The sequence below is a fragment of the Urocampus carinirostris genome, chromosome 5 (genome assembly GCF_059441175.1).
Source record: "Urocampus carinirostris isolate Australia breed hairy pipefish chromosome 5, RoL_Ucar_1.0, whole genome shotgun sequence".
NCBI lineage: Eukaryota > Metazoa > Chordata > Actinopteri > Syngnathiformes > Syngnathidae > Urocampus > Urocampus carinirostris.
In genome coordinates this window covers 23592670-23616007 of record NC_142353.1, presented here as the reverse complement: position 1 = coordinate 23616007, position 23338 = coordinate 23592670, and the positions used below count along the sequence as shown (strand labels likewise).

The 23338-nt window shown below is 37.2% G+C and overlaps 2 protein-coding genes across 2 annotated transcripts; one reads left to right on the top strand and one right to left on the bottom strand.

The window, feature by feature from the left end:
* Positions 1 to 219: 219 nt before the first annotated feature.
* rad17 (RAD17 checkpoint clamp loader component) lies at positions 220 to 16041 on the bottom strand. The gene is made up of 16 exons (XM_088336241.1): positions 15877 to 16041; positions 14937 to 15085; positions 14311 to 14385; positions 13958 to 14096; positions 13473 to 13609; positions 12801 to 12853; positions 11402 to 11527; positions 10722 to 10791; positions 10534 to 10645; positions 10261 to 10449; positions 6839 to 6942; positions 6605 to 6751; positions 6243 to 6371; positions 3704 to 3824; positions 2314 to 2371; positions 220 to 528 (listed from the first exon to the last, which is right to left on the bottom strand). The coding sequence occupies exons 2-16, from the start codon at positions 15060 to 15062 to the stop codon at positions 351 to 353; spliced, it is 1764 nt and encodes a 587-aa protein (XP_088192367.1). The 5' UTR covers positions 15063 to 15085; positions 15877 to 16041; the 3' UTR covers positions 220 to 350.
* ak6 (adenylate kinase 6) lies at positions 15965 to 23338 on the top strand. Its single transcript, XM_088336243.1, has 6 exons — positions 15965 to 16126; positions 16219 to 16290; positions 18205 to 18297; positions 19887 to 19945; positions 20303 to 20448; positions 22340 to 23338. Exons 2-6 carry the CDS (start codon positions 16257 to 16259, stop codon positions 22527 to 22529), a joined length of 522 nt encoding a protein of 173 aa, XP_088192369.1. The 5' UTR covers positions 15965 to 16126; positions 16219 to 16256; the 3' UTR covers positions 22530 to 23338.

Genomic DNA, 23338 nt, shown 5'->3' with positions numbered 1-23338 from the left:
TTGCATATTTTTTTCACTTGAGTAAGCTTATAAGTAAGGTCTGCTGAAACTTTTCATCTAAATATGATATTTTCCAGACATTCCAGTGTGGGAAAGCATGTGAAAGATGTACAGTATACATAAAAGTATGAGTGAGGAAACTTTAGTATATATAGACTAAAACTCACCTGATGCCAGACAACTAGGAAGCAAAATGTACAAATGATCAATACATACATGTCTTCTTTTTCTGAAGAGTTTATTTAGTATTAAGTTAAAACCATATTAAATTTCTGCTCATTTACAGAAGAAAAAAATCCATCTTAATAACAGGATCTGAGATGAAGGTCATTGTTTCTGTATTACTAAAGCTAATCACTAATATACTCTTCAATCAACAAGTCCTCATCCTCTTCTTTGACACTTGTTGGGTACTGCAGGGGACTGGCAGGTAGACTGTCCTCAGATCCTTCCAGTACTTCTTCAATGTCTTCCACAATGTCCATTTTTACCTGGCCTTCTTGGTCTGCCAACGTCTCCAGTTTTAACCTGAAAATGCCCATTTACAAAACACTGATGGATATACAACCTTTAAATGCCTCACTCATCAAAAATTTGTTGGTGATTTTGACATTATTCACTCAAAGAGTTCACAAGGCCTAGCCGATGCAGCGTTAAACTGCACAAATATTTGTGTAAAATGGGTGGGGTTAAAGCCTGTATTTACTGTGCAGTGATGGTTTGCAAGGATGTCGCTCCTTTTTTCCAATTTCTGTGTATTCCTTTTTGAAGCCAAAATAGTTGCAAAAAAACAACAACTATGGAAAGTATTATGGGAATAGGAATGAATTTTACCTTAAAATGTATTTTAAAAATTTGTGTCCATAGTTCCAAAAAGGTTAGCTTTATGAGGCTAAAAAGGGTAACGTAACACAGTGACAAACAAGACTATATTTTTTTAGAACTTAACACAGAAAAACAACTCCTAATTTATTCATTATTTTGTTCATCCTTAGAATGGAATTCTCCAACAACGGCGGTACTCTCTCTGCACATGCTTTATTCCTTTTGCTTCAGAAACCATGATTCCGAACTTAACCTAATTCTGAGTTTTACATCTCAATATTGCCTGCATTTAAGCGTAGTCACAGATGGTTCTGAAGCACCTGCCACTTCATATGAAGCATGGCTGTGTCATCAGTGGCCCACGACATGAGAGAGGGAGAATATCAACGCCAAAATAGGGATATTCAGAAGCTATCATTTTTTTCAAGTGGGTGTATACATTACTTGCTTTTAACAAGAATAAAGGCGAGATTTTCTGAGTAAAAAAACCCAATGCACAGGGGGAATATCTGTCGGTATCAGGTGATGGAACAGTGTCTATTCAGAAAAATATTTAAATTGTGTATTTAGTTTCAAATGTGGTTTGAGTTACTAAGCACTAGCTAGCATAGCACCCTTATTGTAACAATGTAAGTTAGTATTCTAATAGTTAAAAAGAATCCCACGATTTTAGCGTTCGCAGCTAATTTTATTGCATTACTCAGGTGTGCACTCTTTAATTTTTTTTAATAAATAGTCAAGTCTCGCTACATTTTGATTACATTTTTTTTGTTTTGAATTGTCAAAAAAGCATGAGTCTTCTGTGTCTTCATTGGAAGAGCAATTAGCTACCTTTGAGGCTAAACCGTTTCTATAATAATTTCTCAAACAAACATTGAATATCATTTCTGTTTGGAAATCTTTTTGATTGACTACTCCTCTCAGTAACTGTGGAATTACTTGGCTAAGCTATACATTTTTTAATTTGTTTTTACAACTTCTCCCTTGAATATCCTAAAATGTTTGTAGCCAAACCTGTTGGAATACTGAAAATTGGCACTTTACCTAGTAAAACATTAACTACGTCAAATGTGTAAATGATTACTTTCAAATAACATTTTCATTCTACTGGTCCCTGCTATGAAGAAATACCTTCTTTTAAAAGAGATTTTTCATTTCACTACTCCCTAATTTATTGGCCCGGCAATCATGGCTCTGGCCTCAGAGATAGCGGGTTTGTGTATTTCAAGAGCTCCTGGATAAAACCCAAAAAATGATAATTTTTGTTGATGTGTTTCTCTTGAGGTTTATGTTGTGTGCTTCTATTAACTTCAAAGGTTTCATTAAATTATTATGGTGACTCAAATATTAGTAATCTACACTTGAACCAACTCATCTAAGCTTTACTCATTATTAATTTTAAAAGGTTTATACCTATGTGCTTAACAACAAATACAGTGCTAATTAGTCCTGCAGGTAAGAAGTTATAAGAAAAAAAGCATACTGTACCTTAGAGGGAACCCCTTCAGTGACATGTGACCAACATCCTGTATGAATTGTATTTGACCTGAAAATTAAGACAAAATGTCACCAGATGAGCATAATAAAGAAAACGTAAAGCTGTTGTTTGTATTTACTATTAATTTTCTAGCAGACAAGGCATAGGCATCTCTATAAATGTCATTATCATACAAAATCCTGCATTGACTTCCTCCCTCGTATCTTTCAGATTTAATTTCCCCCTATGTTCCGGTCCGCAGCCTTTGCTCTGAAAATGCTGGTCTACTAGTGATCCCAAGAGCCAAGAAGAGATCCGCAGGTTCGAGAGCGTTCTCCATTCAGGCCCCGGTGCTGTGGAATGCTCTGCCCTTTGAGATTCCACAGCACTATGAGATCAGTGGAACTGTTTGAATCTAGGCTTAAAACACACTTCTATTCTATAGCTTATGAATGACCTATATTTCACGTTGACATTATCTGTGTGTTATTTATTATTGCAACATCGGTTGCAGCAGAACCTAAAAATCACATTTTAAGCTAACAGGCAGCCAATGCACGTTATCTAAAATCGATGTAATGTAATCCAACTTTCTTGTCTTTGTTAAAAGCCCCGTTGCAGTATTTTGCACCAGCTGCAGGCTCTTGATTTTGGACTTCGGGAGACCGGAGAGTAGTACATTACAGCAATCAAGGTAACGAACGCATTAATTATAATCTCTGCATCAGACTGGGAATGTGGTCTTAATAATTGACTCAAACATGGTGGAAAACAGAACATCAGCTACATGGATTCCATTGTCTTATCAATATTACAGCTACTGGATCTCAGTAGTGCCTTCGACCCAGTGGGCCACAAACGTGATCGTCTGGAAAAATGGGTTCTCATGGTTTAGATCCTACCTCTTAGTTGAATGAGTTATGCTCAGTATTTGCCCCTTTCTTACAGTGTTTATATGCTGCCACGTGCTGATGATTCACAGTCATATTATTCGTTTTCATTGCTATGTGGATGAGACTCCACTGTTTCTGCCATTGGATACAACCACTTCTTATGGTTGTGTCATTTTGAAGGCTTGCCTCACAGTCAAGTCATGTTTATATAAAAAAAAATATGGATGTCAATCAAATTTTCACACCTAAGCCCATGAAAAAACGGAGATGTTAATTGTTGGTCCATCTAATTGTCTGGAACACTGCTCTGAACCTGGAATTATTATAATAATACACCCCCCCCCACACACACACACACACACAACAAAAGGGATGTTGAATCTCAAGGATCTATCCTTAAAGCAAAAAGCATTGAAAAAAGAAATTGGCCGAATGCTAATGTAGTCGTTCGTTTAAAATACAGACCAACAACATGATTCACTCATCACAAGTTTGTGTGCATGTGTACCTTGGTTCCTCAGGGGGTTGGTCAATTTTGCCAAATACGGTAGCAACTCAGTCTGAAGGCTCACAGGTGTCATACAGGAATCGCGGAACAGGCCCCGAGCAGCCAGGCACTTTTCTCGATGCTATCGGAAATAATAGATCAGCAGTATGTGTAATTAAAACAAAATGTTATTCGACAATGTGTTAGGGAGAAAATACAAAACCTATACCTAGTTTTATATCTAAAGTTTTACAGTTTGTGCCTTCCGAATCCCTTGAAAAGAAAAATGTAAGTTTCTCAAGATTCTTGAGTCTTATTTCACAAGTATCTACACGGTATGATGAAATACAATGTTTAGGGTAAGAGCTTGGGGGAATATTTTTATTCGTTTATTTGCAAGATAATTTAAAAAATATTTTATTTTATAATGCAAGAACATAAACACTACTGGTTTGTCCCTGTGTGCCCTGCGATTGGCTGGCAACCAGTTCAGGGTGTCCCCTGCCCACTGCCCGATGATTGCTGGGATGGGCTCCAGCACCCCCGCGACCCTACTGAGGATAAGCGGTGCAGCTAATGAGATGAGATGAGATAAATACTATTGATTTTACTTTATGAATTGGCACTGTGCCGAGGCACCTTTTTTTTCTTTAGAATTGTTTTAATTGTCATTGATAACCACGTAACGAACATTGTTTTCCAACATTAGACATGGTACTCCGGGATAAATTTATAATAAAAGACTTAAAAGAGAAAATAAAACAAAAACACAATATTAGGGTAAATAGTCAAATGTTTAAAAGGTAGTGCTTGTAGACTGACGCGAGTTGTAAGTGCATCAAAACAATAGTGCAATAAAACATTGTGCAAATGTCATTAACAACAACATACTTCCAAAACCAGAGTAGAGAAATAAAATATGAATATAATTTTCTATACATATGAATGTTGGGGTTTTTCTGACAGTCTCGTGAATTTGTTTAGAATGGAGATAGCCCTAGGGGAAATAAACTGCTTATTCTGGTTTTAATATGGCAGACTTGATAATTGTGTTCGGAAGGTGGGTTCGTGAGTAGTCTGAGGTGTAGAAGGTGAACACAAGAGGGCTCAGCACACATCCTTTGGAGGAGCCAGCTCAGCGTTAGAGTGGAAGAGCAGTGGTTGCCAAATTTCACAGACTTTGGGCAGTTAAAAAGAAAGTCCATAATGCAGCGGTAGGTGGAGGAGGGAAGGCCTAAAAAGCTTCTCCGTCAGGATCTCCTTGATGATAGTGTTAAACGTGAGAGCTGAAGTCCAGAAAGAACAACCTGACACAGCCCCATTTCTCCAGGTGGCTCAGCCCAGTAAGAAGTGTGGTGTTTATTGAAGAATCAGTGGAGTGGTTTGCCCAGTAGGCAAAATGATGAGTGTCCAGTGCGATGGGTAGGGAACCTTTCATGTGCTGGAACACCAACTTCTCAAAACATTTCATGACACCGGGCGTAATGCCTGTAGTCATTGAGCCTAACCACTAAAGACTTTTTGGGGATGGGGATGATGATGGAGGTTTTGAGGTATGATGGAAAGAAAGCTCTGCAACAGAGCCTGGCTGAAGAGTGTGGTGAAGACCCTAGCCAGCTGGTCAGCACAGCCCCCAAGTACTATCTATGGTTCTGCATCCTGACTAGCCACTGATGGAGTTCAGAGTTCCCAGCACACAACCTACTTCATGCTTCTTACTTCAACCTTTGTGCGCTGCTTTCTGTTGTTGATGTGTGTGGTAAGACGGCCGTGGCCTGCCAATTTCTAAAGCGGGCAAAGAAGTTATTCTTCTCCAAAATATCACCCTTTAACAGTCACCGGTTTGGCGCCTCTGAAGTTTCTTATTTGTTGAAATTCCTGTTACTAACTCCTTGAGTCTTTTCCCCCAAGCTGCACATTTGAGTGTGATGCAACATTAAATAATGTCAAAGTCATGGCTACATTTTCTGTATTTGCATATTTTATTTATCTTGAACTAATTGTATTACATACCTGTCAACCTGTCCGTTTTTGCCGTACAAAGTACGTTTTTTATGCATTTTAAGACGAGTACGACGTACATGGAAATCTGTACGGTAAAACGCAAATTTGTCAATCGCATGCGTCTGCCGCCTGGGGATTTCCCATCATCCATCATTCCGAAAAAAAAATGAAAAATGGTGTACGATTATTTTGTACGGGAAAATACGACAGTTTGTATGGGCATGGAGCCGTGGAGGTTGAACAGGTATGGTATTATGAAAAAAATAAAGAGTTTTACTACAAAAATCAATGTCCCCACAAAAAAACAACACTTCTCAACAAGCCCTATTGCAGTTTGAGTTTTCGAATGCTTATCATTAAATTCAGTGCTTAAAGTGGATGCATATTAATTTGCATTACTTCTGAATGGTTAAAAAAACAATTGTATGACATTTTGTAAGAAAAAAAGACAAAAAAAAAACATGTACATAAACGTCTGTGTACATATTTGTTCAGAAATTCATCTGACATATCCGTAATAAAATATGGGTTTGGGTTTCCTGGCAAAATTTCTTACCTTCTTGCTAACGAGAAACCAGTTTGGTTTGTGTAGTGGTCTGAAGCCGACAGCTACTTGCTTTGAGTTCGAGTAAAGAAGCCCTCTGGTGGCCACAGATGATGCGTATTCTCCCATGGTAATACTATTCTAAAAATAGATAAGTACAATAGTTAGGGGGATCCATTTGAGCAGAATTTAAAACGAATTATTAAGTCTTATTTCAAATGCAAAATGCAGACTCAGATGTAACAATATAGCAATTAGTTTAATTATAAGATTGTATTAGAATTTATATAAATTCTGACAAATAAGATAATATTGTTCTCTATTCATCATGAGTCTTCACTCTTTATTTTTAAGATGTTACCAAAAAGGCTAACCATCCAATCAGATATGAGAAGGTCAGCGTCAGACATGTACTCGCTAGCTTTATATACGTCTTCTACATCAGAGCAGAAGTCCAGGTAGTTCTGGTGGAGATACATATTGAAGAACTCCCCAGACACATGCGAATGTTGTATAACCCACTGCAAGAAATACGAGAGAAGCGATTATTACAAAAGGTTAATTAAGACCATTTCTGTGCCTTTACGATAAATATTCATTGTTTGTACCTCTGGGTCAACCTGTAATGACTCTCGTTGATGTTGAGAAAGATGTGATGGTAAATATGGCTCAGAATTGTTTTCAGCCGCTTCAAGACCTTCAGGAGTTCCCCCTAAATTTTTACAAAATACGTTTTTGGGGGGTTACAATTCTTTTCTCATACTAATTGCTCACATTAGTTTTTATGAAGGGACTCAAGAGAAACAACGTGTACAAATTTGATATACTTTATCTCCCAAGAGCTTCGACTACGTATTTGTGGAGAACAAATCATGACCTCTAAAGGTCAGCCATTTGAAGCACTACTAACCCACTAATTAACAACCTTTTGATTTTCATTGAAATTTGACAACCTGCTTAAGGGGACACTGTGTAATATTTGACCCATAGAGGTTTGTATTGTGTGGAGCAACCGAATACAAGCGATAAAAAACACAACGAAGAATACTACAAGACTCAAAGTGACCAAACCACACAAGTTTCTTCTTAGTTTTTTACCGAGCCTTCACAGGGGTACCGTTAGCAGCAATATGGCGGCCAATCATGTTAGCTCTCTATACGTAAGCCTCATGTCATATAAATTCATTACAAATTTCTTGACCGACAAGTATATGAACCTTAATATGAACTTTGATGTGATATTTTGTGTGTTTTTGTTCATTAAAATTAGTTATTCCAATCAATATTGTATTTCTTTAATGAATTAAGTTATATTCTTACCAAGAATACACAAGGTCTACTTAATGTATTGTGTGTTGTGTGCATAAAAACATACAAAAAAATCATGAACCCTCATCTTTCCTGAGTTGTCAGTAATAGAACAGTAGTAAAATTGAGTTATAATCCTATTGCTGGTAAAAAAAGGAGAAATTGGGGGTTTTGTGGCTCAATGGTTCCGCATCAAATGATAACTGGCACTCTGGCCACAGATTTAAATCGACATCCCCTGGTGTTTTGTTGACAGGAATTAAAATGCTTAGAAAAACTTGTGAACAGTAAAAATAATAATAATAATAATAATAACTGTAATCAACTGTGGTAAGCTACTATTTAGTGTTAGCATGTGAACATTAGCCAAAGTGCGGTTAGCGGTAGCCAAAAATGTGGGAGGAGACAGAAACACAAAATTCAGAGAAAATGTCTTGTTAGTATAAGCTTGGCAGAGCTCCTGTTTTGATGGCGTTCTCCTTTTCCTTCATCTTGTGTGCAAAACAAAAAAGGATGCAACCATGTCCATCAAAAAATTCACAAAGGTGAAAGCGAGCTTTGGAGCACTTGCATCAAGTTTGACGTGAGGTCATCACAACATACAGCTTTCTGCAGCATTTTATCAGAGTTCGTTTTTTATTTTGGCCGAAATCACTAAAATTAACTTTTAGTCCTTTTCGGCCGAAAATCATTTGGTGCTGAAGATTTAGTGCAACCCAAACCTTGTGACCATAGGTGTAGGGTAGGAAGAAAAAAAATTCAGCCCAGCGCCTTCCTCAACACACTTTGATCAATACAGCAGAGCAAATGCTGCAAAAAATATACCCCCTCAATCTTCCATCTTACTCCTAATTAAGACCACAACATAATTGAACTTCCAATTGGGGCAATACCTTATCCTGGCAACCTTTTATGACAGAGGACTATTCTAGAGTCTAGAATATAAAGGTGCTGATTTTTATTAAAACATCCCAAACAAGAGTTGAAAACCTTGGCTGGAAGAAACAAAAACACGACATCCAGTGTTCATTTTACCTCTGAAAAGTGATGGGTCCCGGGTACTCGCATGCTCAAAAATCTATGGGTCCCAACAGAGATCTATGGGTCCCCAAAATTTAGTGTTATCGAGGCTGAAATTGTAAATCGGCGACAAATATATAAATAAATCTATAAATCTATATATTCATTCAGTTTTAATCATCACACTTAATTGGTAATACAAAGCAGTTATCACTTCAGATTTTTCAGTTCCCAAAAATATTGTACATTATACAAAATAATATTGCTGAAATATTAGTCTATATATTCATGCAGTTTTAATTACTTCACATTTTTCAGTTCATATATTCTTCGTGGTTTGCTGTCCCGCCACAGTTGTTAATCTTTCGTCGAATTGTTCGCTTCAAAACACGTGTTTTCCTTGCCTTCGCGGTCTTCTGAAGAATTTCTCCGCCGTTTTTCGTGCCAGAATTTTTGCCGTTGTTACCACTTTCTGTATTATGTTTCGACTTATTACCGACACTGAAGAAATTACCACTTTTTTGTTGATTTGCACCTAATACCAACTGTTTTTACGGAGGCATACTTATCTTTCACTCGACAACCACCAAAACAATGACGTCATCTCGAAGCAACAAGATCTCGTTTGCCGAGATCGGCGCGAGACCAAAACAACATAGGCGGATCTGCCTGACGAAAAGTTTGGAGTGCGGTAAATCTTTGTTAAAAAAAAAAAAGTAATCGGGTAATAATGACAATTTGGTGTCAAAAAAGTTGCGTCCCGGGGACGCACGTTGATTTGACACAATGCATCCCCAGCAAAAATGATGCGTCTAGGACGCAGGGACGCGGGCAAACGAGAACACTGGACATCTGCAAAACGCAGAGATACAACCAAAGGATTTCCCGTAGGAGATGCTGGACCGCCATCTACTAATCCACAAAACATGAAGATTTATTGGGCAAACTCCCATGGAGTCTAATGTGCCCCGTCAACAGCGTAGAGTAGGGGTCTCCAACATGGTGCTCGCGGGCACCAGGTAGCCTAAGAGCGCCTGAGTAGGCCGCAGATTAGTCCTAAAACTAGCTTACCAGTGTTGGTTCATAGTGATTTTCTAGGAAATTTGATTTTTAACTGTGTCTTTAGAAATAATGTTTTAATGGTTGACTTTGCTCATTTCAACCCTACATCTATTAATTACACTCGGGGGATAACATAAAAATAACATTGTAACAACAAGTCGCCACTTTAGAAATGCATGTCAAACTTGTAGCCCTTTGTGCTTATCAGGAACAAAGATATAGCTCTCAGGTTCAAAAAGGTTGGCAATAAAGCTGGCTAACTAGTTCACAGCTGGGAGTAAACCACAATGGTCTTTCTTAATTTGATATTTGACTTCCTGATGGAACTCTCTAGCACTCTTGAAAAGACCAGGGATCACTGGAACACACCATCTGGCCATATAATTGTTTGGTTTGAAAATTTCTCAATCAATTCAGATTTATCAATATATGCATGTAACAAAATGAGCATGTCTACATGTGTTAATTGTGGTTTTGCACTAGAGTGACATGCTAAGGATAGGAATATTCTTTTATTAGTAAATGAAGTGCAATTTTTCAAACAGACTTTGTCAGGAAAACAGAGATCATTGTTTTTTTGTCTAAATTTTGGATTGGAAATAAAAATAAATGATGAAGTTTAAATAGAATAATGACTTACTTTTGCAATGCAGAATCTTTCCCAGTGCTCTAAATAGGAATAGACAAGTATCTTTCAGTCCAACTGTTGAGTTCTCTTGATGGCTTTTTGATGGACTAGATTTGTTCCTTAATTTTGATCTTGAAACCGTCTTAGTCTGTAATATGAAAGCTTTGCTCCCTTTCACCATATAAGTTTCCTGTGAAAAGTCTGACAAAACCCAACAGTTAATTTCAGATAGTCAAGATGAGGAGGAAAGGATTGTTGATGGTGTGTGCGCATTTCACTTCTGACCTGAAAAGGTGGCAAATTGTAGACTGTAAATAGCGCTGCGAATGTCTCCTGAACTTCCTGAGCAAACCATTTCTAAGACGTTCTGATCTGGGGAATTGACCCTTCCAAAGCTCTGTGTACGGACAAAAGAGAGGTCAAAAAGCACTTGCTTAAAAAAATGAATAGAACCAACAGCGAATGAGTGTCACCTTTCCTTTCTCGTTTGTTAAAATACGAGACAAAACTTTCATCATAGCTGTTGGAGCCACTGGATTAAAACTAGAAAACAAAAACAAATGGAAAAAAACTATGATTACAGTAAATACTTACAAACTACTATAAAATTTGTAGGAATGGGAAAATAGGCAGCAATTGTAATTATAAACGGATGATGAAATAAGGAGCAACAGCAACATTTGAAAACAGTGATATACATGCAGTTAATACATCACTGTGCACAGTGTGAAGGAAAATTCTACACTGTTTGAAAACGTGCTCTTTACCCAGTGCTGTGTATTAATGAATACATCCCAACAGGTTGGTAAGAGCGCTTGTTTGGATGCATCCGTTGAGTATTCATAGTGATGTTGAGGGTTTTCTTTTTATGCATGCTGTTTTTAACGTGCACAGCACTTTGAGTTGCATTTTAATGTCGAAATGTCATACACAAATAAAATCAAATTAATGTATAGCCTGCTGGGATATATAAATAGGCATTTTAAGGAATGCATTTCATAAAAAGTCTCTAACCATCTAACTCAGTAGGGCTAGTTATTTTTTAAATTCAGGATCCTTTTACCTACGTGGTACATACATACCCGCACGCATCCAGACACCCGCACACACACTAAGACGATATCCTGATAAAAACTGCAAAGAGTAAATTAACCTGATATTACTGATATCCAGCTCCTCCATGACTTCTTTGGGAAAGAGTAATCTTGAGCAACTGTCTCCACTTGGACTATTGGATACTATGAATACCAGTGGGCATCGGCTGGCCTTCACAAAGCACCTTGATGAAATGACAGAACATGAGGAATTTATCAAAATCAAACAACGACAGCAGATATATCAGAGACAAGTATGGTCAATGGGGATTAATGTAAGCGCAATATCGTTTAAGCTTTATTTCCCATTATAACATTCATACATATTTTAAGTATATCATTATTTAGATTCCAATGACGTGTAAATACAGCTTTTACAAATATGTGAGCGCTCTAAAAGTGCTCCTGAAATATAGGCACACATCTGCACAAGTAATAATTCACTTGATCCTTAGGAATGCAGATGACTATTGAAAAGGCCATAGATTTTGTTTCATCATTATACTATTTTTAGTTCCAGTGCCAAATTTTGATGTTGCTATTGGGCCGGTCCGCAAGAGTATTGTCAGACATTAAACCGGTCTGTGGTATAGCTGACTTGCAAAGTCTTTCCAAAGTGCACAAGATTCTGAAACAAAATTACGATTAGGGCATTGTGGTAATTATTTTGGTTGTTCTGAAAAATATAAATAAACGCATGGTCACATGTGATCAAAAAGTTTGTCAATTACAATTAGTTTGAGCTGAAAAGGGGGAAACAAAATTTTCTCTACTCTAACAGATCTGGTACTGTGAATAAAACTAATTCCATAATGAGATAAGACCTAATGTATTTTCATGTGTCTAAAGGATGGGAGCCATCACACTGCGCGCCGCGATCTGGGTTTGAATCCCATTGCAATCAAGGTTCATGGTTTGTGCAGCTTTGTCACGGCCAAATTCAAGCACTTTTTAAGGACTTTTAAAGCCAATATTTCCATTTCTTCAGTACCATTAAAAGAAAAAAATCCGGTGTGAATCATATATATCTGATATTTAATCATGCAATTTTACATTTAGCGTGTGCATTTATCAAGACATATGATTTATTTTTAGACATTTATTGTTTTTAGCTGCTTCAAGACCTTCACACACACACATTATATATATATATATATATATATATATATATATATATATATATAATTTTAAGACAAATATAGGTGCAATGGCAAAGCCACCAGATATCAGTGTCTTAACCCAAAATTCAAACACTTTTTAATCTTTAAAAACACATCAAAGTTCAAGCATTTTTTGCCAGGGTTGTCGATGCAGGTTCAATAAAGTAATTTTGTCGTACAAGTTTGCCCCATTTCAGTACAATACAAAATGGTAGGCGTTTACCTATATCCATTAGCATTTTTAGCACCTTGTTTTTTTTAAGCGGAAAAAAAGCAGAAAACAGGGGTCTACACTCACCTCAGTACATCATGCAGAGCACTAGGCTTGTGGTAAAACTGATTTGGGAATTCCTGTGGAAAAATACATCACTGAATAAATTGCGAGAGGGAAACAGTTATTTTACATTAAAAACACTTCCATGTCACAAACTTTGGCCTACAAAGTACACCATTTCTTTACAGAAAGAGACAAACAGCAAAAGGCTGTTCCACATATAACCCCCCAAAACTCCAATTTCTGTCTTTCCCATTGCAATAGCAGAAGAAAATTAATTTAAAACAATACAATAATTAATTCAAAAAAGTGGGTGTAAATGATGCATGCTTTAAAAAAAAGTATTGAAATTAATATTATGTTGCTTGTATGAGCGTAACGTCTTTCTGCAGCCAAACCTCACCCTCTCGTCCACTCTTTCATTTGTAATTGGCTGCGCACGTGCAGCATACTCTAGTCTAAGTGAACCACAAGCAGCGCTAATTTCATTCAAAGCGTCTGTTAGCAAAGGAGGAAAAACAAAGTCCATCGATTTATAGAGGCTGGCAGGAATACAGACCTCATTCTTTTTATTGATCAAATAATTTACTAATCAATTATTATTATGGGCCTAAGGATGTTTAAGTTAAGTTATTGTGTGTAATATTACAGTAAAAGACAACTGAGTGTCATTAAGCAGGTTAGGGATGCACCTACCTCTACCAATATAAGGTTCATGCCGGTGAAAGATGAATCACCCATCATCTTGAGGCTTTTGTACTTGTTGGCCCTTAAGAGAAACTCATGGAATTGGACCGACTGTGAGGTAGTGGATGAGCTGGTAATATTCCTGTCTAACAGACACAATCATAACAAAATCAACATTCAAAGAATGGAATTTGCATTACATTAAGTTCCCAACGAATGGTAATCAGGTTTTTATATCATCAATATATTTGCTTGTACAGTACATATACATCATTGCCTTGAAAAAGTATTTCCACCCTTCCTGATTTATGCATTTTTTTTTCATATTTATCACTCGCAAAGGTTTCAGCTCATCAAACGAATTTTAATATTACACAGAGAAAATCCAGGGAAATACAAATGTAATTTTGAAATATTGATTCCATATATTAAGGTACAAAAAAATCAAAACATATCCGGCCCCTAGTAAAAAAAGTAATATTTACTTTAATCACCTCTCTGAATGTTGGTGTTCAAGTCCAGGCTAGGTGGGTTGGTCCACTCCTGAATTCTTAAGTCAAGTTCTTGAGACAAAACCTGGACAGTAGCAGTCTTTCCACATCCTGATGGTCCTGTTAGCAGCAATATTCCACCCTATTCCACGCATAAACATTTTGATTAAAAAAATGCTCATTTTCACTTTTAAGCTATAGCATCCTGTTTCTTTTCAATGGGTTTGAATAGTTTGGTAGCCTGTTATGCACTCACAGCCTGAAAAGCAAACTTGATTTAATTTTGCATTTTTGTTTAATTGAAAATGCTTTAGGTTCTTGGATTAATCTTCAAAATAATGTCCTTAAGATCCTACCTTTGCTGCATTTGTATGGAATTTCAGCCAATTCTCCACTTCTTCTATCTTCTTCTTGTGAACAGCTAAATCAGCCTATTCAAAAAGCCACAGTAAACATTAATATTAAACATCTGCTGAAGTTCATTATTAGATGTAGTCCGTGCAATTTAAAATTGTATAGCTCCACCCAAAAACAACGTAGTGCCCAAACTGCTTTACAACGATGCAGTCGTTCATTCACCAGTGACTACTACCAGGCAAGGCGCTGCTATTCAACTAAGAACACACTCGGATTCAGTGTCTTGCTCAAGAGCACATCAATACGGCTACAATGGCCTGGGATCAAACTAACAACCCTCGGGTTGGAAGACAGATGCACAGAGCCAGCTTAGTTTACGAGCTTTGAAAGGAAATAAACATTCATAAAATATATTTGGCTTTCCTCTCTCAAATCGTGACCAACTCTGCTTGAAATCCTCATGTCGGATTACACTAATGAACCAAAAATGAGCATCAAGATAAAAATGCTCAGTGTTACGTTTTTTTTAAAACACTCAAGATTTGTTGTCATATGCCAGTAACCTAAGCAATAAATGATCAATTAAGGTTATTAAAATCAAAAATGTGTATGTATGTATGGATACCTTAGAACATGGCATGTATCTGTCCACCCACTGTTCTTCCTGTTCCTTGAGGGCAGACTTTTTCAGTGAGTACATCGTACGAGGCTCTGAGCTGATGCGCTCTCCTTTCCTCTTGCGTGGTCCCATTTGTTCAACTCGTGAGCTCACACCTCAAGAAAGATCACATTTAAATTGACTTCAATATTGATGTTATTTTATAAAAACAAAAGTAAAATGAGCAGCGCAGTATATAGTGCGACCGATTATCTACACAAATATTTGGGATTTTGACGGATGTCGGTACCTGCATTTTTACTTATTATATCATTAGATTTAAATGCACAGGTGAAATTACTGCCTCTACTCCACGTAAAAACATGCTATAGATAAGGCACCTTGCAAAAACTAATGGCAGGAAGAACTAATAGCAGGTTTCCTTTTGTCTTTTGCGAAAAAAAATATAAAAAGCTGAAAATTGAGTCATGGTTGTTGGGTACTTCCCACTGCAAGATAATAATAGAATTAGAGTAAGATGTTATTTGTGATTTTTGCTGAACATTTTATCTGTACATGGTCATGCCCCCTGCTGATAGATATTTTGACGTTGGATTGTTGTTTGCCCTGCTAATACAGCCACAAGAATTTCATATGAACAATAAATGCCTTCTATATTTGTTATTTACAGCATTGTGAAATACTTCGGGAGGTCCAGCAGGAAACTTTATTTTGTGGTCAGTCCCTAGGACAGACCCCAACATCTTCACTCGATATGCTTCAAAAAGTGACCCGTAATATATGAGATACAAAGCAGGCCAATAAATTAGCAATAGCATTTTCAGCAATAGTCTCCATTATGTTCGACATAACCTCATTAATAACAGCGATTGGAATAGAGAGCTGGTTCTTATGTGAAGAGCACTGATTGTTATAAACTAATTTAAGTAGCAATTTAAGTACTTACCAAGCAAGCTGAGACTACTTTAGTTTACCCTGTGCATAAATATACAGATAACAATCAAGTTCGTGAGTGAAACATTTAAGTGTTAAAAAAGAAAAGGGTATGATTTCCTTCTTAAACTTTGAGGGAGAATGCCATAATTTCTTTTACGACAAGTAACGTAAACCGTAGATAGATTCGTTTACGGCAGTCTATTAACATGTGGCTTTGTTTTACTCTGTAGCCACTGCGGTCTTTGGCGTCTTTTTATCAGGTCAGTGTGGAAAATTGTAAAATTAAATATAGTTTAAAATATTTAAAAGATCATCGTGTGTGTGTGTGTTTCATGTTTGATTTCAATTTCAGGTTTCTGTGAATAGGACATGTGTGGGCGCTAACTCGCCATGAAAATGAGACGGCCAAACATCCTTTTAACAGGTACATAGCCGCTCCCATCAAATAGTTAATTTTATCCTCTGACTTTGTCAGTTCGATTAAGACACTTGAACAATTTCAAATCAATGATGCGTTTTTGTTTCATTTAGCAAGTTATCCAAGATAGAAGCATGTCTTGTACTTTACCAGGAGTTTTCGGCGTTATTGCGATTAATCGCTCGAGAATTACACCAATAAATTTTGCGCCAGTCTGATCCTACTGTGCTTTGCAGGGGAGCAAAAGCTATAGACGCTTCGGAATTCTTTCCATGTCTATTCCTCTATGTCTTAAATGGAGAAAGACGGCCGTGTTTGACAAGTCCAATGGACGAAGTTTGATGTTACCATGAACTGATTGAGTCTTTTTGAGTTCAGATATGACATTATAGACAGGTCTCCAGGAGTCTTGGCTCAAAAAGTACTGTCTGGGTCAAAGGGACCGCGCCTCTCGCTACTTACTTGGTCGGAGGTGCTAAGTGTGGGCCAACTTTGCCACAACCCAACCCAAACACATGCCAGTAATCGTTGGCATTAGATATACCTGTCCAGAGTTACGTCCTCAGTGGTGCCCTGACGACCCAAGCGATTAAACGACTTGAAAAGCGCTATATAAATGGAGACCATTTATGAATCACCCATTAATTAAGGAATCAGTGAATTTTTAACCTCTTGCAATAGAGTCTACAAAAAGGTTCAAGTTTGACACATGTGGACAGCTCCCCTGCAGACTGCAATCTTGCTACTAGGTTTAAAATTTGAACAGAAACTACAGCCTACCATAGACCAACATGTCAGTTGTCCTGTCTGGACATTAAGGAATCAATACTAACCAACAAATGGTGATTTCGCTTGACCTGGGTTCATTAGCTCTCTTGCTTTATTATTCACGACTATACGAGATGATTCTAATATATTTTAAACAACAAGTAAAAACTTGGCTCTTGATTTTTTTCACACACTCCAAATAGTGCCCCATTGCCGGAGGGCTGTGCTCTGCCCGTGAGTCATCGTGCCCATACGCAACAAGACAACTCACTGCCTTACCCACTCACTCTGTTAACAATATCTAAAGGAAGCAGAAGCAGTAGTTAATTAAAAGCATATAATAGGGGCATGCTTAAACACTGCTTAAACGTTTTAACAGCGACTGTGTAGCCTGATGTTGATGAATGTCGATTGAACACAGAATTTAAGGGCACAGATTTGAGCTAACATACATACTGTTATATGATATGAAACAATAAAAACTTTAACAAATAAAATGTTTGATTACAGTTTACAAAAATGAAGTTTAGATGTGCCATATTAGCAACACCAAGCAATTCTTATACAAGTGCATGAGCGAGGATATTTAAAGTTGGTGATACTTTTTCCACTCTCCAGTTGTCTTATTCCTTACTAGACAATTCACAATCTACTACATATCAGACAATTACAAATGATTAGAGCCACATTTACCTTTCAAAATTCCCGAGGACTTTGCCAAGTTGCCTGCCTGCAGTCAAGCACTAGCACCTCTCAGACCACAAATAGATGGAAAAAAGTGGTGCAACAAAACTATAAAGTTAAATCTAAACAAACTTTAAGTTTAACTACAACCAATATGCACATTTTAGGGTTAATGCTGTGATTCACTGCCTTTATTTTATCTTTAAAATTATCTTTTTATTCTACACCAAATGTGGATGTTTCTCTGCTCATTGGACATGAATAAATTTCACCTCTAGAATATGCCATGGTCACTCTTTTACAACATCACTCTTTAACGAGGGTGAGTTGTAAAATAGCGTTTGTGAAACTTGATATTATTTTTTAGGCAAGTGATTATTTAGTACATCATTTAGTTAAGTTTACCATGGCTTGGGGAAATTAACACCTTGGAACAGAGTAATAAGTGTTGTCTATTTTGACCTAAAGGTACACCTGGCGTTGGCAAAACAACTCTGGGGAAGGAGCTTGCTCAGCGGACCGGGCTTGCCTATGTCAATATAGGTGATCTGGCTAAAGAAGGTACAAAAAGACTTAACTTGTAATGGAATTCCAAAGACTACAACTTAAAGGATTGTTTTGTTTAAGGGAAAGTGTGCGTTACATAGTTCCAAGTAGTGGTAAATAAACTTAATTCTTTTAAGGAAAATATTGATACAAAACAAAACAAGATAACCTGAATTTTCATGTAAATTAAGGATCGACTGGTATGGCTTTTTCAAGGCCGATACAAATTCTAAGCTTTAAGAAAAAGCCAATAACCAATATTTGGAGCTGATATTAATTTGCTGTGAAAGTTAAAACATTGGTGTAGTGAATTTTCAATAATGCTAAAAGAAACAAATAATTGTTTTTATAAATTCAAATAAAACCTAAATAGCTCCCCAACATTTTTTACAGTGAATAAATTAGAATTTCAACACAACTAACATATTTTTTTTTCTTATTAACCAAAAACTCACAGTTGCAGGGAAGGAGATTTGGATTAGCAGTAACTTGAAAAAGGTACGTTAACACTTAATTAGCTCCCTGAAACATTTTACTGGAAATAAATTAGAATGTAAACACCAGTAATGTGACTAATCTTTCACTTACAGAAAAACTAATATTGCAGGCAATAAAATGAGAATTAGCAGAAACCTGTATAAAGTTACTTAACTTCAGTAGCTCCGATTATTTTTTCCATTAAATAAATAAATTAAAATGTTAATACAACCAAAATGACATAAATAACTTTAAACTAAAACTACAACAAAAGTTCAACAGAACTCGCAAATTAAAGTGTGGGCACTCCTGTTTAGAGCCTGATTGACGAACTAATGTTATGAGAACAGCCAATCACTCAGCCTTCCACTTTAGTGTGACTTTTATGCTCTCTCTCAATCACAAACGCACACACTTGATTGACAACTAATGTTATGATAAGAGCTAATATATCAGTCGGCAATGTTCTTGATTCACACTTCACAGGCATGTTGGCACGAGCTAGCAGAGCTGCCACTCTAACTTTATTCTTCCTCCTGTAGTCGCTCTGCCCCCAGTCGCTTAGCCATTCAGAAGGCGTGGGGTGGGTATCGTCCGAAGAGAGAGAGGAGCAGGAGAGAGTGAGAGCAAGGCTCTGCTAATTTACCCAGTTTTAAATATAATTAACGGCCCGTCATATAAATAAAAATGCCTATACCATTATCTGTCAAAATCCAAATATTAGTGCCGTTAATCAGCCTGCCCGATAACTGGTCGACATATAATATGAATGTACATTTTCTAAATACTCGTATGTTGAGAATTTGGCGTTTATTTTACACAACATGACACTCACACATAGGGGGCCGACACATGTTACCCATGTTTCTGCTACTGGCACCCATAACAAATAACCCGTGCTGGTAAACAAAGGAAGTAAAATTGTAAAGTTTGATCAATTTGAGTCTCTAGTTTGTATTTTTCCTTGTGCCTTTTAACCATTGTTTTTGGTTGCAGTGCACAATGCAGTGGTCAAATAACACACACTGTCCCTTTAAATAAAATAATGTTCTTGTTTTAGTTTCAGTCACATGAATTTTCCACATATTCTCGTTTTGAATGTAGATAATTAAATGCACTTTTTGTAGGAGATCTTTACGATGGATACGATGATGAGTACCAGTGTCCTATTTTGGATGAAGATAGGGTGAGTAATGGATTGATTTACTTTGATTCAACATGGATAACAAACCTTTGTTGAACGTATGATGTATAGCCTCTCCACTGTTGTTCTGCATGTCTCAAATTGGAGTGCTCTGTGCCTGCCATTTTTTACCAATTTGTCTTTATTTAGGGATATGGAAAATAAGGTTGTGTGGGTTCACAAGCATTGTACCCACCAAATGACAATTACTTGCAATTTTAGAATAAATTGTTGCTGTTTGTGTGATTCACGTCGGACTTCTTCTTGAAATCGTATTGGAGAAATGGGAAAATTGCTTTTCAAAGTCTTTAAAAAGTGCTGAAAAATGTCCATGAAAAAGGTTTATCTGTAATCCTGTAGGTGGTGGATGAGCTAGATGAAAAGATGACAAATGGAGGTGTGATTGTCGACTACCATGGATGTGACCTTTTTCCTGAACGCTGGTTTCACATTGTCTTCGTTCTCAGAACAGACAATACTCATCTCTACACGCGGCTAGAAAACAGGTAACCTTCAGTTTGCGAAGACTTACCAACTTTCATTCAAAGACTGTGATCTGATCGCTTTGCTGTATTAAGCAAGTTACATCTCTTGTGGGAGTACTTGCTCATTTATCATCTATGGCTGAATGCAGAAATATATACCTATACAAAAACTCCATTTGACACCTGACTTACTGCCTGCCTCATGGAATTTCTCTAGCTTCCTAAAAGTCCTTATGCTGTGCCTTAAGGGTATAGAAAACTTAGACTGCCACCGCTGATCTGCTCTGGACACATCCGTTCTGTAAACATTGTGCTTTTAAATGCCAACAGTAGTGTTTTCCATTTGTAAAATTGTGTATACGGACGCCCATCAGCATCTAATCATCTATATGAACTAGCTGCGAGAAGCCTGATCCCATTTTCGTGCTGAGACGCTGAAATTTGGCAAGCTGACTTGCGCAGACATGAAAACAAACAGTTTAGCTTTTACTACTTTGACTGCAGAGAGAACTGCAGAAGAGCGACATATAATACGCAAGGTGAGCCACGCTAAAACAAAATCCCCCAGGTTGGAGTGTCAGAGTGCCAGCCGCTGTTAATCAACCAGAAACATGCCAACATTATCTTAAAGTGTGTGATTCAACGGAGGCGGCACCGTCCAATGTTGTTTTACCTGAATTCATAAGTGAGTGGATGTGCTGTTTTCAAATCTATAACAATTGCGATCACCAGGACATGAGGCATGGTCTTTTCGACTGTTCTTTGTTATTACCCGTACTTCGCTGGTTTGTCACTGGGGATTTGATACAAAAGTTTGCACTGAGATGAAATGTATGTCACTAGGGTGTCTTGTCAGAAATTAAATCGGAAGTTAAATAGTTCCAACTTCATTCAATGATGCAAACAAATTTGAATTCTGAAACTCATTTAAAGGTTTTCATCGATGAAATAAAGAGGCAAAAGATTTTTTAAGCTCAGGTACTTAAGTATCATTGAAATTAAAGTAGTGTTTGCGTTCTTTTTTGTGACTTTGTAGTTTGCATGTGTACACCTGAGTTAAATCAACCTATTCAATTATTGCTTTGTATGTAATTGTAAAGTACAAGTTCACACTTTAGTGAAGGAAAAATTGTTAACCAAAAATAATTTAGAAATAGTTTCACAATCGATTGCTGGGTAAACACGGAATACCACCTTTATTGGTCACCTATGCCTTATAGTAAGGTTTATTTACATACAGACTATATTTTTCATGTACAAAAGTAATAGATGCGGCTTTAATGATATGCACCATATAGTCCGTTTTTTACTGTTAATATAAAGTTAATTCCATTTCCAATCCCATCTTCTGTAAGCTCATGTTGCATATATCGATTTTAAATGCATTTATTGATGTTTTTCTTGGTGATTTTGAAATGTCTGAGTAAATTTGAACGCTTTCCGAATGCGTGTGATATCAGTGTTGTTTGGACTGAAATACAATTTTCTTAGCATCATCATTAATGTCTTTGTTTAATAGGATTTCCAGTTGGCATTTTGCTGTCCGTAGTCATCAGGACAGATCAAGTAATTTATAATATGCTGTATCTCTGTGAACTTCAAAATACAGGCCCCCTCCGGCTATTGCATTGTAGTTCATTGACATCTTTTGTGTTGGGTCGTCTTTTATTTTGAAGTGTTTATTTCTATTCAAGTTCATTTTTGATGTGCAATTAACTTGCTTACCTCACAGATAACAGCCACTGGTAAAAAATCCAAAGTTTCAGGGGTCCCAGGGTTGGCATGTACCATTACCTCGGCCTCCCCTCCTGTTTCTAGATGCATTAATGAGTATTAATTTAAGCTATAAAGCGATTTTTTTTTTCATTTGTGACCTAACCTTTTGTTATTCTGTCATTTTGATACTTGACAGGGGTTACGTGGGAAAGAAGCTGCAGGACAATGTGCAGTGTGAAATCTTTCAGACCATCTATGAAGAGGCTATTGATGCTTACAAAGAGGAAATAGTCCACCAGCTACCCAGCAACACACCGGAAGACCTGGAAAGCAACTTGGAACAGATAGTACAGTGGACAAACGAATGGATAAAAGATAACAATTAGGAGAAGTAAAGATGCTTACAGGACCATCGGATGTCAGATAATTTGAACCCGTTTTAAGTTCCTTCCTAGATCTAGTATTGTCATCATGAAAATGTATATACAGTAATCTATGTCTGTGGATTCACAATCAGTGGCTGTCAGAGAATGCATGCAGCTTCAAATCTTGTTTAGACACGTATGTAGCCCCTTTCCCATGCTGCCCCTCCCCCTTTCTGGCATGTCAATCACAAGGTTTCAGTTTGGAGTGGTAGTCAGTGCGTGGAAAGCAATTACAGAAGCAGGGGAGTAAGAAAGAACTGGGGCAACTTGATTTTTTTTTTTACATATGCAAAGGAAATACAGATCATCTATTGGGTTAATACAAGTTACTATTTTATATATACATAGAAGATGGAGCCTTGATTCATTGGACCATATATGGTTGACTCAGTACGTGGAATTCCCTCTGCCTCCTATGAAGGTCCATCCTGTGTTCCACATCTCCCTGTGCAAGCCTGTTAAGTTCAGCCCGCTGGCTTTTTCCCCCCACTCTTGGACGTGACCTGATGCATAAAGTCAGGGAAATTCTGGACTGTCGGCGCAGACCGGGGTGTGTAGTACTTGGTGGACTGAGAAGGTTACAAAACCAAAGAGTGCCGGTGGGTACCTGGCTCCTGAATCCTTCTCATCTCTGAGCATTCCATGCACCAATCCGTCAAAACCAGGGATTGGATTAAGACTGGATACCTCGGTAAAATGTAAGGAAAAAGATGATGGAGGCCCATCTGATTTTTCTCATGTAAGAATAAATATACCTTCTGTTATCTCTA